At 31.4% G+C, this 16018-nt stretch overlaps 2 protein-coding genes across 2 annotated transcripts; one reads left to right on the forward strand and one right to left on the reverse strand.

The window, feature by feature from the left end:
- The first annotated feature begins 2490 nt into the window (after window positions 1-2490).
- LOC17883069 (protein WAVE-DAMPENED 2) lies at window positions 2491-3748 on the forward strand. The gene is given in 5 exon segments (XM_023781506.1): window positions 2491-2687; window positions 2689-2880; window positions 2961-3032; window positions 3111-3221; window positions 3307-3748. Coding segments are annotated over 5 exon segments (681 nt in total). The 5' UTR covers window positions 2491-2492; the 3' UTR covers window positions 3418-3748.
- Window positions 3749-4362: 614 nt separating this feature from the next.
- Window positions 4363-5771, reverse strand: LOC17881165 (probable WRKY transcription factor 74). Its single transcript, XM_006288155.2, has 3 exons — window positions 4925-5771; window positions 4713-4838; window positions 4363-4639 (listed from the first exon to the last, which is right to left on the reverse strand). Exons 1-3 carry the CDS (start codon window positions 5623-5625, stop codon window positions 4492-4494), a joined length of 975 nt encoding a protein of 324 aa, XP_006288217.1. The 5' UTR covers window positions 5626-5771; the 3' UTR covers window positions 4363-4491.
- Between the last annotated feature and the right edge of the window lie 10247 nt (window positions 5772-16018).

The following is a 16018-nucleotide window of genomic DNA, read 5'->3' on the forward strand; positions in this document are numbered from 1 at the left end:
CGGTTCGGTTATAAATCCCATGGCTAATACTCACCGTCTGCTTGGTTTCACTCAGTCGAAAATGAATAGGCTGATAGCGTTCTTAAATAATCTTTACAGGAACATTACAACGGAATGAAATGGAAGAACATGGGAGATTTGAGAAAAAAAAAACTCAGAAAAGTAATATACACACAAAACATTGCAAATTATAATTTATTAAGTGATGGAATCGAAAATTCAATTTCGAAACCCATTTATTTCCCAGAGACTAGATCAAATCAGAACAGATATCTTGTTCTAAATTCTTTAACCGAATCAATCTCCTAAACTTTTAAAGTGAAAAATAGGATTAAAAGCGTCTGAATAAAAAGAGAGCAAAATAAGAAATTTTGGATGCTAGATTTTTAATTAATCGGCCAACTAGGTCAACAAAGTGTGAATTCCCTTTATATTACAACCCGAAAACGTTTCCATTTATATTACAACCCGAAACCGGAAACGTTTTCTGGAAGAGTTTTTATAATTAGCGATCCAAGCAACTCAAAGTAAAATAACTTTTATGATTAATGTTAAACGTTACTTGCCACAATTGTTCGCCAAAACAAATAAATAAATCAAGCATTCATTCTTTTCTTTTGTGCACAACATTTTTCATTCATCAAATTTAACCGGTTACAGAGAAGAAACTCATAACCAGGCATACCCGATATTCAAGACCAACAGCTAAAAGAGTGATGCTAACAAAGCAATACAAAGATAGATAACAAAACGGGAAAATTCCATAAAAATTCCCCATCTAATTTTAATTTGGAAGTTTAATACCCAATGTTATTTGATTGGAAATAAAATGCATGGTTTATTAAATTTTGGTCTATTAATACATTAAGTATATAAAAATTGTCGAATCGAATAAACCGTTTAATCGGATTGACGGAATCACTAAACCGAGGTTGACGAAATTACTAATCCCTAAACACACGGGTAATTTGGGGTTATCCAAAGACTGCATTGTTCTTTGCTATTATCCCAAATCGAATTGGGATCGATAAACCCTAAGTTTAGTGTAATTCCATTAACCTCGGTTTAGTGATTCCGTCAATCCGATTACCGTTTGTTAAGCGGTTTCTTCGATTCGACAATTTTTATATACTTGATGTATTAATAGACAACAAATTAATAAACCATGCATTTTGTTTCCAACCAAATAACATTGGGTATTAAACTTCCAAATTAAAATTAGATGGGGAATTTTTATGGAATTTTCCCATAACAAAACTGATAAAAAAGTTAGATAAAAATTAAGTTTCTTTCTATAGAACAAAAATATAATAACAGTAACAATCACAAATTACAAAATGGGTTCCACAAAATAAAAAACATGGATATCTTCCTTATGTCGACCATTCAAAGTTTTCATCTCCTCAAATCTCAAAATTTGGAATCTAGCTCTTTTATTTTGTCAGTCAACAAGATTCAACCTTGAATAGCACAAGCCACAATTCAACGCTAAAAAAAAAGAAAGATATTAAAACAAAAAGTGCCCAAAAAAGTTGTAGAAATTTTTAAACATAGAGACAAGATGACCCAAACAATAGATTCGAGATCATAAGAGAATTGGGGTCATTGGGTTGTTCTTTCCCGTGTGTCGGCGTTAACTGATGTCGTTCAACATTGACGACGCCAACTTAAAAGCACGACAAAAGCAAAAAGACGATTCACGTGTTTGTCCGAGGATGTTTTAGTATTACACGACAATTTTTCTATTCAATTTTGTCGACACATATTAATTAAAGATATAAAGATTCAATTCTCTTTGACTGTTGTTATTGAATACTACAATTTTCAGTTCATAAAGCAGAAAAATAAACGTGACTATATTTATTAAGTTTTCAATTAATTTGCTGAACAAAACATCTTTTCGTATATTACATTCCCAACAATTTATATTAATTTTAGAATAAAAATGACTAGAAATAGAATAAAGCTGTTAAAAGAAATACTAATTAACAAAACAAAAAAAAACAGAGCCGATAAATATACAACAGCTAACAACAAACCAAAACACAGTTCCAAAAACAGTCACCGCACAAAACCAGAACCTATCTTTATTTTTCTTGAGAGAGAGAGAAAGAAAAGAAAAAGTATTGTGTTCTTGTCTGAACCGGAAGATCGAAAAGCTTATCAAGAACAATTATTCAATCAGACAAGATCTGTAAGAACATAACATTACATGTCTTTTTTTTCAAATATTGTTTTTGTTTTTCCCCTGTTTTTGTATTTTGTTCCTGGAAAAAAAAAAGTGATTTGTTTTCTAAATTTCACGAGTTCATATTTTATATCCAATTTATGTGGTTTTATGTGAATTTTTCTGGCCATTTCTTTTCTGATTCTGACCAAATTCTGATAATCGTCAACCTAATCTTGGTTGAAATCTTGGAAAACAACATTAGTTGTGCTTAATTTAATTTGGAATCTTGTTTTAATGTTGGTGAAAACTGGCAGTAGTTGAAATGAGAAGAGAAGTTGTTGAATCGGTTCACACGGATGCATCGAACGAAAGGGTTCACGTGTCTCCCAAGAAAGCTGCAGAGGAAGAAGATTATGAGGTGAAGGAATGCACTGAAGAGAATTCTCTCTCTCAAAATCATAAATCTTCTAATGTAATCTCAGAGGTATTGTATAAAAGAGAGAGAGATGGTAATGAAATAGAGATTTGAAAGTTGTGTTTTGACTCTTTATGTTCTTGATTTTTATCAGAATGATGTGAATAAGAAGCATTTGGATCATGAAGAAGATGATTGTTCTGTTGCTTCTTCATTGAAGAATGTTAAGTCTAAAGTAACTCATGGAACCGCGCCACGATTTAGAAGTGCACAACGCGCTGAGAAACGCAAAGAGGTAAGCTTTCAATTGTGTCTACAACATAAAAGCAAAGAGGTTTGTTCACTGATTTTATAAAGTCTTATTGTGATTTTTAGTATTACCAAAAGCTTGAAGAGAAGCACCAAGCACTTGAAGCTGAAAGGATCGAGCTTGAACAAAGGCAAAAGGCAAGAATCGTCTTTAGTAACTAAATCAAGAAAATGTATTCTGAAAAAAAATCTAAAATTGGAACACAAAATTTGCAGGAAGAACAAGAAGCAGCCATTAAACAGCTTAGGAAAAACCTCAAGTTTAAGGCTAATCCTGTTCCTGATTTCTATTATCAAGGACCTCCCGCGAAACCCGAGCTCAAGAAGGTAAAATCTCTCATATTTGTTAGGACTGATCTCACATGTTTCTTGTATGACAAGGAAACTTATGTGTCATTACAATTAAATGTAGTTTCCATTGACGCGGCCTAAGTCGCCGAAGCTAAATCTGTCCCGGAGAAAGAGTTGCAGCGATGCGATTAGCTCGAATGGTGAAGAGAATTCAAAGTCACAGGTAGAATAGGATTTGAAGCCTGTGATTGTGAATGATTTGTTGTCAAGAAGATGTTTTCATAACCTAATTTTACTAGACCGGAGTAAACCAAACTATTATTTCCGGTTATTTCCGGTTTTCTTGTTCTATATTGATTGTTTTTTTGTTTTTCACGTCTGTCTCTCTACTTGATTTCGTTTTAATTTTACGTAACGTTTTAAATCTGAAATTGTATATTTGAAGTGTTTGAGGAATCTTGGATCTAAAGTTTGTATCGATTTTATATCGGTCGTTATTTTGTCATTTGTATGAACTTATATTTTCTTTGTTACTATTTGAGAGTTGTAAATAGAATACAAAATGGTAATTGTGATCTCACTGCATTTTATTAGTAACGTTCATGTTGTAAACCAAGATTTATAAGACTTGTAATCTTTGATCATTAAGATTTAGGCCAGGGACATTAAACCAAGACTTTTGGTTTTCGGTTTGGTGAATGAGAGCTGAACCGGTCAACAAGTTTTAAATACAGTAAAGGGGTGTCAAATGGGTAATCCAACCCGATCCAACCCAAACCCACATGGATTTGAGATTTTCGTGGGCAGATTTAACCCGACCCATTTATTATTATAATGGGTTGAATTTAGGTAGCCAAATCCAATAATAAAAAAATTCAATGGCTAAATGGGTTATATAGGTTACCCATATATAAATAAAATACACTAAATTAATCAATATCAAAACTATAATATATTATATAAACTATAATTATAAAACCAACAATGGTTTTCAAGTGATAAAAAAAATATCTAGTTATTAAAATTGAAAAAACATCCTAAAATTTTTAAGTCACAAATGACAAATCCATAAACCCAAAATGAAAAAAACCATTCTTAATTATTTGTTTGAATCTTCTTTAGATGCAATCTGATTCATTAGTCTCAACTGTAAATTCTTGTGACTAAATCAGAGCATATAAGATACTGAGAACTACATAAGTTTACAGTTTACTCAACATCTTATACAATACATAATGCATATATATATAAGTATATAACTAAACCTATATATAGATTCAAAGCTGAAGCCAATATTATTAACCAATCAGGTATGAGCTGATTGTGAAGAGGGTATTCTTGAATGGTTATGCTCACCTTCATAAGTCACTATTAGCATCGAGGTTTCGTCTACACATCGCTCAACATGCTTCCTCGCTGGACAACCTCGCACGCTACTACATTTATAGTATCCTCTACAACAACGAAAACAAGATCCAAATTATGAAACAAACATATGACCAAAGTCTTATGGTAAATGTTTCTTACCTAGGATGAGGAGAACCCTTTATCGGCTTTTGTCCATACTTCCTCCACGAATATTCATCAGGAGGTATATCCGCAATCTTGTTACTAATCGCGGGTACTTTAATCGATCGTTTCACCCTCAGTTTCCTGTCAACAAACACCAAACATTGAATCGAATCAAACAAAGTCTTGCTACTTACAATAGTTCTCAAAGAAGTAAAAACAAAACAAACCTTTTCTTGGAACAATGACATTTGCTTCTACTTCCACATTTCAAACTACCAGAGCAACTAGTCCTTCTAGAATGTTGTGACATATGATCAGATCCTAGAGGCAAACCAATTAAATGAAACGAGCTCCTATCGTAATCAGTCACACTATGATCCATACTAAGAGATGAAACAAACGATCTTGATCCATTTGAGATACTAGGGGAATAACAACTACCAACACCACCACCACTAGACCCATCAAACTTAAGATTCAAACCACTTTTACTCCTAGAGTATACTCCTCGCTGTTGGCTATGAATAAACTGATAAGGTTTTGGATCAATAACTCTTAAAGAAGGTGGCTTTAACTCAAGAAAAGACTTGTCAACACACATTCTCTGGTTAAACAGCATCAATGAAGGATGACTAGCTGGTACAACCTGAAGAGGCTTAGGTGCAAGAATTGGAACACAACCACTAATGGGACTTTCTAAAAACATGTGTTGAGGCAACAAAGAAGAACTAAACTTGTTGTTGTTGTTTAGTTTCTTAATCTTCCTTTGACCTAACCCTATAGACAAAAGAGAAGAGACTCTCTTGAACTTTGAAACAGCTTCTCTTGTCTCAACCATTAAAGAAACATTGGTTTGTTGTGATAAGAGATTCAACACTCCATGACAGCTTTCTACAGCTGCTTTGTTTGCAGCTTCAACTTCTTCCATTTTCTTCCACACAAGTAAACCAAATCACAAAACTCAGATCTCCTTAGAGAGAAGAAAGAAAAAAGATTTTTAAGAACAAGAAAACAAATAAGTATAAAGCAATGATTTGAGAGAGGTGAGAGAAGAGAGAGTGAAGTGGAGTTTGGGTGTTGAGAGACTTGAGAGAGGGTCGTCGTCACAAGTCACTAAGACAAAGAGGAAGGAGAGAAAAAACAGAGTTCTCTGTAAAAGATTTCGTGGTGGGGTTCCATTACAGGACCTACTTAGCATCTACTTTTTCTTTTTGTTTTATTATGAAAAAATAATTAAATTAAATTAAAATACAAATATAGGATTCTTTTTATTTATCTTAAAAAATGTCTGATATTATGCAAGTCTAATAAGTGTATGATTTATTATTGGTAGATATAATTCTTTTATAAAATGATGTCAAAAAAAAAATTCTATTATAAAATGACAAATGCCATAGATACACATATTAAGAATAAAAGATAATTAGCTATCTTTTTTTTTTTTTGGGACAAAGACAAATAGCTATCTAATAAAGTATACCTTTTTAGTGTAACAACAGATGTTTGAGTCATTTTCAAAAAAATTAAATTGTTTCAACTTTTAATATGTCTTGAATCTATATTAACATTTTTGCAACAGTATTTGAAATAAATCCTGATGTTCCAAACTATTTACTAAGAATGACATTGGTATTTAATGTTTTTTAAAAAATAAATTGAAACAAAATTTTGATGCTAACATTATTCTCTTCAAACCAAATATTCCTAAAATCACTCCATAATTAATCTGAAAATCAATTCCCTAATTTAATTCTCCTAAAATCTATACAATATCTTTACAATAAATAAAATTAAGAGGAACCTATAAATCAGTTGGAATTATAAATTTTATATTATTCACTACTCAGCACGTTTAATAAAATATTTACCAACTAAAAATATGTTATATAAATTCATTGCAATTATGTTTATTTAAAACCATAATCGTGGTTATATTGATTTTAGAGAGATAAAATATTGCTGTTCAAAAAAAAGTAGAGATAAATTACATATATATATGTGCAATACCAAAATCATGAAAATAATTATTTTTGAAATTCCCCACATATTTATTTATTTTAATTTTTTTTATATCTCATCTAACACAAACAAAAAATATATTTTAACAAAATTATATATATATACTAGATTTTAACCCGCGGTACACTGCGGGACGACATTTTAAAATGTATTTTTTTTATTAATTTTGTGAGTATATAAGAGTGTACTATTATATTTTGATTGTTAATTCTATGATCTAACCCGTAGAATATTATATGATAATTTATTTTTATATAATCGTAATTTGATCAAATTAATTAAATAAGTATAATATTTAAAATAATGAAATGATATTGACATAATATTCGTTTACATAGTATAATTTCATATTAAAATATTTTGTGAGTTATACTATAGTAGACAACCCGTAAAAATATCCATCACATGATCCGTGCTACACAATTATCAATATTAGTTTAGTACATCCATATTTTGTATCGTTTGAGTAATACATCCGTTTCTAAAAATTCAAATTGCAACATATGCAAAAAAAAATTATATATTTTTACTATACATATGTTTATGTAATAATATAAATTTAAAAACAAATAAGGTCATATAAAGATATTGGAGAAATATTTGATTTATTAGGGAGAGATTTTAGGAAACTTTGTTAAATGTATTAAATATTGATTTCTAATTTTGCAATTTTATTATGATTTAATTACAAAATTGATTTTAAACTTTTTCTATTTAATCAAATGGCAAGGGTTTAATTATGAAAATATAACAAAATAAAAGGGTAGAACACAAAAGGTACTTCAAAAATGTTAATATAGATATATATTAAACAATACGTAATTAGTTGTAAAGTTTCCATTTTACCTTGATAAAAAAATATAAATTATATATTCTTAGTTGATAAAACAATTTAAATATGCATACTAAATTAACTTACAAGTTTTACATGAACCACGGTTAAATCTACCGAACACAAAAAAAATAAATCATTTAATTTGAATACTAACTTTAGAAAAAGCTGTAAGTATAATTCATAAAATTCTATGCACGTCAAACAAACCAAAAGTTATGAATATCAATATTATATTCAAAATAAATAAATTTAGATAAGTATAATTTAAAAAATATATAGTCCCGCGGTGTACCCGGGTCAAAATCTAGTTTATTACAAATGCGTTGTTGAACCGTATTAGCAGAAAACATTATTAATTTAACATATTTTATCACAGATGATTACTTTTTTTTTGGGTGAAAAATCACAGATTATTACTTATTAGCTTACAGTATTTTGGAAAATAAATTATCTGAGCCAATTAACTTTTGAATCTTATTTTTCAAAATTTTAAATGATTCTAAATATTAAATTATAACATCAAATCGCCGTATTCAAATTGGTTAAACTCATATCTTGAAAATTTAAGAGAAAATTGTGGAATCTACCATGAACAGTAACATTTTTTATATCTAATGCCAGTTTTACTTTTTCCTTCTCTTGGGTGTCATACCTCTAATTTAAAAACACTATTCTACCCTTATACAATTGAGATCAGTTTTGTTTTTATTTTTATTTTTTTTCTTTCACATAAAGCTATACTATTTAACACCTACCAAACTTTTCAGTGCTTCTTTTCACTTTCATTTTTTTTTTAATTTCTTTCTCTGCAACTCTCTCTTTTTTGGGTATTAATATCTGTTTTTAATCTAGTTTGTGATGAAATTGTTCGACTACAACGATGAATAACGATGCTTCATTCTAAGTATGTGGTCCACGCTAGCAGACTAGATCCATTTTTCCAGCCCATTTTTTCTCTATCAATGGACCAGATCTAATAGACCAGAATCGATAGACCAAACTTGTCCATCGTACAAATATTCCAAAACCACAAGCGTTTGATTAGAGGATGAAACAAGTGATGCATCTATGGAAGTCGTCATCTACGATCCATTTAGGTTTATACTTTAGATCACACATTTTGTGTGTAGATAGACTAGATCCAATGGATTAGATCTGGTGGACTAGATTCAATGGACTAGATCTGGTGGACTAGATCCAGTGGACTAGATCCAGTGGACTAGATCCAGTGGACTAGATCCAGTGGACTAAATTTGGTGGACAAGATCCTATGACAGAAATGTTGTCTCTACTAAAACTGTGGAGCTTCTTCCGCCTAGCCAAGATATACACTCGCCGAACCCGAGAACCCTACCTCCAAAGCAGAGTTATAGTTGTCGACGCCGACGAACGCGAAAAAGGTGATGTCGACGTCGTTAAGGCTTCCATCGAGGCTGAGGTTGCATATGTAAAGAGAAGTTGCAATTCCAAATTTATTCCCTTGTGGACTTGAGTTCCATTATGCTGTTGTCCATTGTAACACTATAATTTTGTCCTTATCAGATCGTCTCTTCGATCCACTGCGGAGGACATAAATCCTTGTCCCTAAACATAAACTTTTGATGGACCAGAATTACGCAGCTGAGGACGGAAAATGTTGTTGATCACTTATACAACTAATCCTATATAGTTATCCTTTTCTGGTGTCAGAAAACCTACTAAACGTATTGTCCAACTCGCTACTCTTTTTTTTTTTTGTATGTAGATGGACTATGTAAAACTGTTTTCAAAGTTGTCCTTTGACTATTTTATTTCCTGTAGACAACATCGCTGAAGACAACACTAATGGACCACCATTTAAGGGGATTGACTCTTCTTTATTATCTAATTATTTAACTAATCAATTATTTTCTGGGTATTAGCGTACACTACTCTCATTTAATGCTCTCTTGGGCAGCTACCAAGTTTATTTTATTATTTTCTTTGTTTAACCCAATATTTTTAAACATTATTTGAAAAGTAAACCGGACTACTTTCTAGATTACCGGAGCATCAAATTAACCGGATTTACCTACAGATCAATTAATTAAAATTGATTTATTCTATTTATATATTATATAGTTTTATAAATAAAAAATATAAAAAACCGTAATATATCTACAAAATATGAGTCTAATAATAACTAGACTAACAGTTTCAAATCTTAAAACATATAAAACCAAGAAAGAACTGAAATATTTTATTGTAGTAATTTTTCTTGCCGTAATAATTGAAAAACCTGTCAATGTTAGGCCCATGTCCCATCTTTGTAATATTTAGAATCTCGAGCGTACATTTTGGAAATTAACGGCTACAATAAAACACGTCTTAATATTCTCCCACCTCGTAACACGTGTATATAGAATAGTTGACTGAACATGTAATGTTGTCTGTTTCTTGTCTTATCTTGAAAATGGAAACTTTTATATTCTTAAAGTAAAAATTAAAAAATTACAGACATGTTTATCAAAAATTCAAAAATACAAACAACTGCCACATATTTAAAAATCTATTGGTGTGTATTATATATTTCAATATTAATTACTTATTATAAACGATTTATTTGTCGTTATATGTTCGTCTTATACTCATTAGGTCACATAGGCATGGCCATTTCATTTTCGTCAATTGTTTACAAAAATTAAACCACTATCAAGTATCAACCATCACATTAGATTGGCCAACTCCACCACTAAGGTTATCGAAAACGTCAAAAACATTATAAAGAGCAAAAGCCAAAAAGTAAAATCATTGATTTAGTTGACAATAATAATCTTTCTGACGCATGAAGCTTTAATTCTCTTTTTTTATAGATTTTGGATTTTGTATCTAAACCTATCATGCGTTATCTTATCACCATTTCTTTCGTTGATTTTACACCTACCCAATCATATAAACATTTATTGATGGATGTGCATGTGCAACTTTAATAATGACGTAGTGTGCCGTATGGTGGTGATTCAGTTGTATTAAGAAAGATTTAGATATATCTTAGTCTTAAAAACCCACTAATAAACATAGTTTTAACTACGTTTCTAAGTTTTTCCGGTTTTTGTATTCTGATTTTTTTTGGTTTTAATATTACTCAGTGTTAAAACAAGAAAAAATAATAATTTTCAAATTCAACTCCAACAAAAAATATAGCTATATCACAGATATTTCTAAGAAATTTTGACTAATATCCTTTTCTTAATACCTTTTGCACAAATATTTTTTTTGTTATTTTTATTTTTATAATCTTTTTACATAATTACAATATGTTAAATAAGGTTTTAGAATTTTTTTAATGTGTAATTTTCTATTTTACATTTTGAGTATAGTTTTGAGTTGGTAAAATTTAAAATTTGGAATTTTGGGTTTAAAATTTAGTTATTTTAGATATAGAACAAAAATATTATTAGAAATGGACAAGAAGAGATGATATTTTTGTAAAAAAGTACTAAAAATGTTGCAAACGTCCCTTGTTTTCAATGGCAAGATCAAAACATTTATAGTACATTTTTCCTTTTTTTTTTTTTTTCATCTATAGGACATTTTTTCTTTTAATTATTTAAAGTTTATCAAATTTGTGTTAAAATCAATATTGACTAGAGTGACGTGGGTCACCAGGTCTTTGTCCCAGGTCGGTTGATATCAGATAATATTTTGATAGCTCAATAGATGTTTCACGGGCTTAGAACCAATCAGGCATGTAAGAGTAAGTTTATGGCTATTAAAACAGATATGAGTAAGGCGTATGATAGAGTAAGATGGGAATTTGTAGAGAGGCTATTACGGAAGTTTGGCTTTTCGGAGAAATGGATTTCATGGATTATGTTTTGCGTGTCTTCGGTGGAATATAGTGTGCTGATCAACGGGCAACCTCAGAGATCTATTATTCTGGAATGAGGGTTAAGGCAGGGGATCCGTTATCTCCATATATATTCATCTTGTGTACGGAGGTTTTAATTGTGAATATTCGGCGTGCGGAAGAGGCGAAAGAAATTTCGGGTATAAAGGTGGCAAACAAGAGCCCCCCAATTTCTCATCTATTGTTTGCTGATGATAGTCTTTTCTTTTGTAAAGCCAATAAGGAGCAAGGTGCTGTCATACTGGATATTTTAAAAAGGTATGAATTGGTTTCCGGTCAACAGATAAATTTTGCAAAATCCTCAATACAGTTTGGTCATAAGGTGGATGAGGATACTAAACTGGAGATCCAGGGGGTGTTAGGTATCACAACCATGGGGGGATGGGGTCTTATCTAGGGTTACCGGAGAGTCTTGGAGGCGCCAAAACTAAATTTTTTTCCTTTGTTCAAGATCGGTTAAATAATCATATTAATGGTTGGTCGGCGAAATTATTATCTAAGGGAGGCAAGGAGGTGATGATTAAGGCGGTGGCGTCGGCATTACCGACATATGTAATGTCTTGTTTTAGGTTACCCAAATCGACTACAACTAAACTTACCAGCTCGGTGACAAATTTTTGGTGGGGATCAAATGGAAATTCTGGGGGAATGCATTGGTGGGCTTGGGCGAAATTATGTGACAGTAAGCAATTGGGTGGGTTAGGGTTCCGGGATGTACACGATTTTAATTCGGCCCTTTTGGCAAAACAGCTGTGGAGACTCATAGAGTTCCCTAATTCCCTGCTTGCAAAGGTTTTTAAAAGTCGTTATTATCGGAATTCAGATCTAATGGCGCAGAACCGGACTTATTCTCCGTCCTATGGTTGGAGGAGTATCATTTCAGCTAGATCTCTGGTGCATAGAGGGCTTATTAAAAGGGTTGGATCAGGGGAGTCTATTTCAATATGGACTGATCCCTGGATTCCAGCTCAATTCCCGAGACCAGCTTCCAGTATTGGGCCGTTCAAGGACCCATCAATTCAACTAAAACAATTTATTGATCGACAAAGGAATACGTGGCCTATGGATTTACTCGCAGAGAATTTTGATCCGCCAGATGTGACTTTGATTAATGCAATCCATGTGGGTAACTATCCAGTGATGGATTCATTGGGGTGGCACTTTACAAAAAATGGGAAATATACGGTTAAATCAGGATATTAAACGGCAAGGATGGTGAATCCCAATTGTATTAAGCCTGAGGTCTGTGGTCCTGTACTTACACCTTTGTTTGCTATGGTTTGGCGTGTACGTTGTCCACCAAAGATTCAACATGTGGCAAATTCTCTCTGGATGTATTTTGGTGACAGCAAATCTTAGACGGCGAGGGATCAATATTGATCCTGGCTGTCCGAGGTGTGGTCATCAGCTGGAAACGGTAAATCATGCTATCTTCGATTGCCCCCGGCTCGGCAATCGTGGGCTCTAGCTAATATTCCTGCGGGTTCATCTTTCTTTCCGTTGGAGTCGATATATGCCAATATGGCATATCTTTTTAGTCTTAACACTCAGACTAATGGGGATGGAAGTTTCCCATGGATCTTATGGTATATATGGAAAGCCAGAAACGCGAAGGTTTATGATAATTTAGATGAATGTCCTTTAAATATTATTAAGGTAGCAAAGGATGAGGCTACAACCTGGCAACATGCACAAATAGAAGGCATGGGTACGGAGGGAGATCTTGATATTAGGTGTGCAAGGAATCTGGGTGAAGCTAGAACATTATCCCCTGTGATGGAAGGGACATGTTGCTTTGTAGACGGTTCATGGAAGATTACAGATCAGTATGCAGGATTGGGTTGGTATTGTCAGCAACCGTCGGGTGCACCAACAACTATGGGAGCCCATACAATTCGTCGGAGTTTGTGTCCTCTCCATGCTGAAGTAGGAGCACTTGTCTGGGCGATGCGTTGCATGATTGGGCATAACTTCAGGGAAGTGAAGTTCTATACAGACTGTTCTGATTTGGTGAAGATGGTGTCTTCTCCTAACGAATGGCCGGCGTTCTCTACGTACTTGGCAGATATAGAAGTGGACAGGGAAGAGTTCTTATCTTTTTCTATCTCTCTAATTTCCAGAAATGCAAATGTAAAAGTGGATGGTTTGGCACGAAAAGCTCGTGCTAGCCCGCATCTCATTAAGTTTGTAAACAATGTTCCGTCCGATTGGCTCCTTTGAGTTGATCTTTTTAGTATGATGTTGACAAAAAAAAAAAGACGTGGGTCACCATGATGAATAATTCTAACATGCGTCCCAAATGTTGACAGGAATGCTGTGGGAAACGTGATGATTCCGATGGTAAGGCTTCGAATGGGAAAAGCGTATCAGGCAGAGCAGATCAAGCGGATCTGATCGAGCAGAATAAAAGTGGATCAAGCAGATCTAGCGTTACAAATGCAGATCAAATATTTATTTAATTTTTAGATAAATTAATATTAAATAAAATAAAACACAGAATTTACCACAAACACTCCTAAATGGGTATGGGTGGACTGCTCTCCTTTTTTGAGAGAAAATATGAAGAAAAAAAAAGTATTCTCGTCTTTCTAAAAAAACAATACAAAAAAAGCAGTTCAAAAACAGTCTATCTGCTAAATAATTATTTTGTTTTATTGGTAACATAAATATAGATGTATTGCTTTACCAAATTAACTGTTGTTGTACTATGGTCTCATTTAGAGCCTAAGTCGACAACTTTTGTTGAGCTAGATGCCATACATTAAAAATAATATAATTTGTTTTGGTAAAAATATTTATAGCCAATAATTGAATTAAATTTGTGTATTGGTAAAAAAATTTATAACCAATAATTAAATTAAATTTGTGTATAAATTTTGGTTTCATGACTAAACACAATTACCCTTTAAACCAAGCAAAACAAACCAAGTTTTTTTTTGTTTGGTTGATTTTGATACCCATAATCCTAATCTGAAATACTAGAATATCTGATAATTCAAATCGAATGATTATAAGTCATTATAAGTCATTCAATCGAATGATTGTATGTACCTAAGGAAACTGTGAACGTGGTTGTACAAATAATAAAAAGAATTACTTTACTTTCAACATTAAAGGTAAAATACCATGAATGATATATATTGAATATTAAATAAACATTTTCTAAATTTATTTCATTATTTATTTTATTTATTCTTAAAAATAATAGTAAGTCAATAGTTTCAAAATTTTATCAATATCTTAAAACAATGTAACTGTTTTAACTAGATGTGTACACGCGCGTTGTGCGGGATTTTAATTTAAACCTCTTTAATCAATATTAATATTTGAGCATAACTATAATCATTTAAATTTTAAAAGATAAATCTATATAATTAAACACTAAACAAAAAATTTTAAGCGATATACAACATATATATTGTTGGCGATAGTGTTTTCTTGACAAATAAATGATTTATTATTATTACATGGTAACAAAGATTACTTGAAAAGATTTGCGAGAAGAGTAAATGGCATCGACAACTAGCTCATTATCCTAATTGTAGATATCATTTACGATTAGATGTTGATACAAATATAACACCGTTCTATATATAACACGAATTTACCGAGCCTCATAAACATCATTAAGTGTAAAGATACATATATAATATCATGTCGCTAGAGTAGGTTTAGCAAGCTTGCTTTATCCATCGGGAAAAAATGCAATATGGTAAAAGAGAACTCTCGACCAAGTCATGAATTTGTCTATCTTATCTCATTTTTATAACTAACGGTTAAGTCTGACTTTGAATCTAGTAGTATGTCTTGAGTTTTAGAAAAACTCACTTCATTTCATACAATACATGAGATCTCAAATATTTCAAAATTTAGTCATATATTATCTTTGTAAGTTATAGTCATTTATATTCAATCGCTTTTAACTACTAATTCTTTTGTGATCTTCTACGATGTAGTCGTTACCTCTCGACATCTAGTTTATTTCCACCTTCTATTAACTCTAATATAATATATATTGAAGTGTGAGTTGATTTTTAAGACATATTATAACGATTTCTTCCTTAATAATAGTCCAGTTTGGGTTAAAAGCATTTGATTCAAAGGATGGGATATCAAACTTGTTTTTCTTTTTTATTATGTAAAAAAGCTATAGTTCTACTTGAGAATAAGTAAACTTTCTTTTTGAAATATGCTACACAAATTACATATCACTTTACGGCTTACATATGATTTTTTATATAATTTATTGTAAAACACATGAATAATGTGATAATTAATTATTTATTATTTTAGAATATGGATAATAATGTTTTTTATAATTTTTATATTTCTAAGAAAATTTCACGGAATAAAATGTGATCTTTCAAATATTTTCGTCTTAGAGTATTTTAAATTAAGTTTAGTAATCTTTTATTTTTAGTTAAAATTTAATAATATATATACATATTTTTTTAGAACTTATGTTTCACTTTAAATTTATTTTTCCTCTTTAAAATTCTAAAGTAAAATTACAAAAAATTTGTATTATTCTAAAATGCATTTAAAATTCCAAAGTATGATTATTTTAAACTTGTTGTTGTTGTTTAGAGTTTGAATCAT

Source organism: Capsella rubella, unplaced genomic scaffold, assembly GCF_000375325.1.
Source record: "Capsella rubella cultivar Monte Gargano unplaced genomic scaffold, Caprub1_0 scaffold_6, whole genome shotgun sequence".
Classification (NCBI taxonomy): Eukaryota; Viridiplantae; Streptophyta; class Magnoliopsida; order Brassicales; family Brassicaceae; genus Capsella; species Capsella rubella.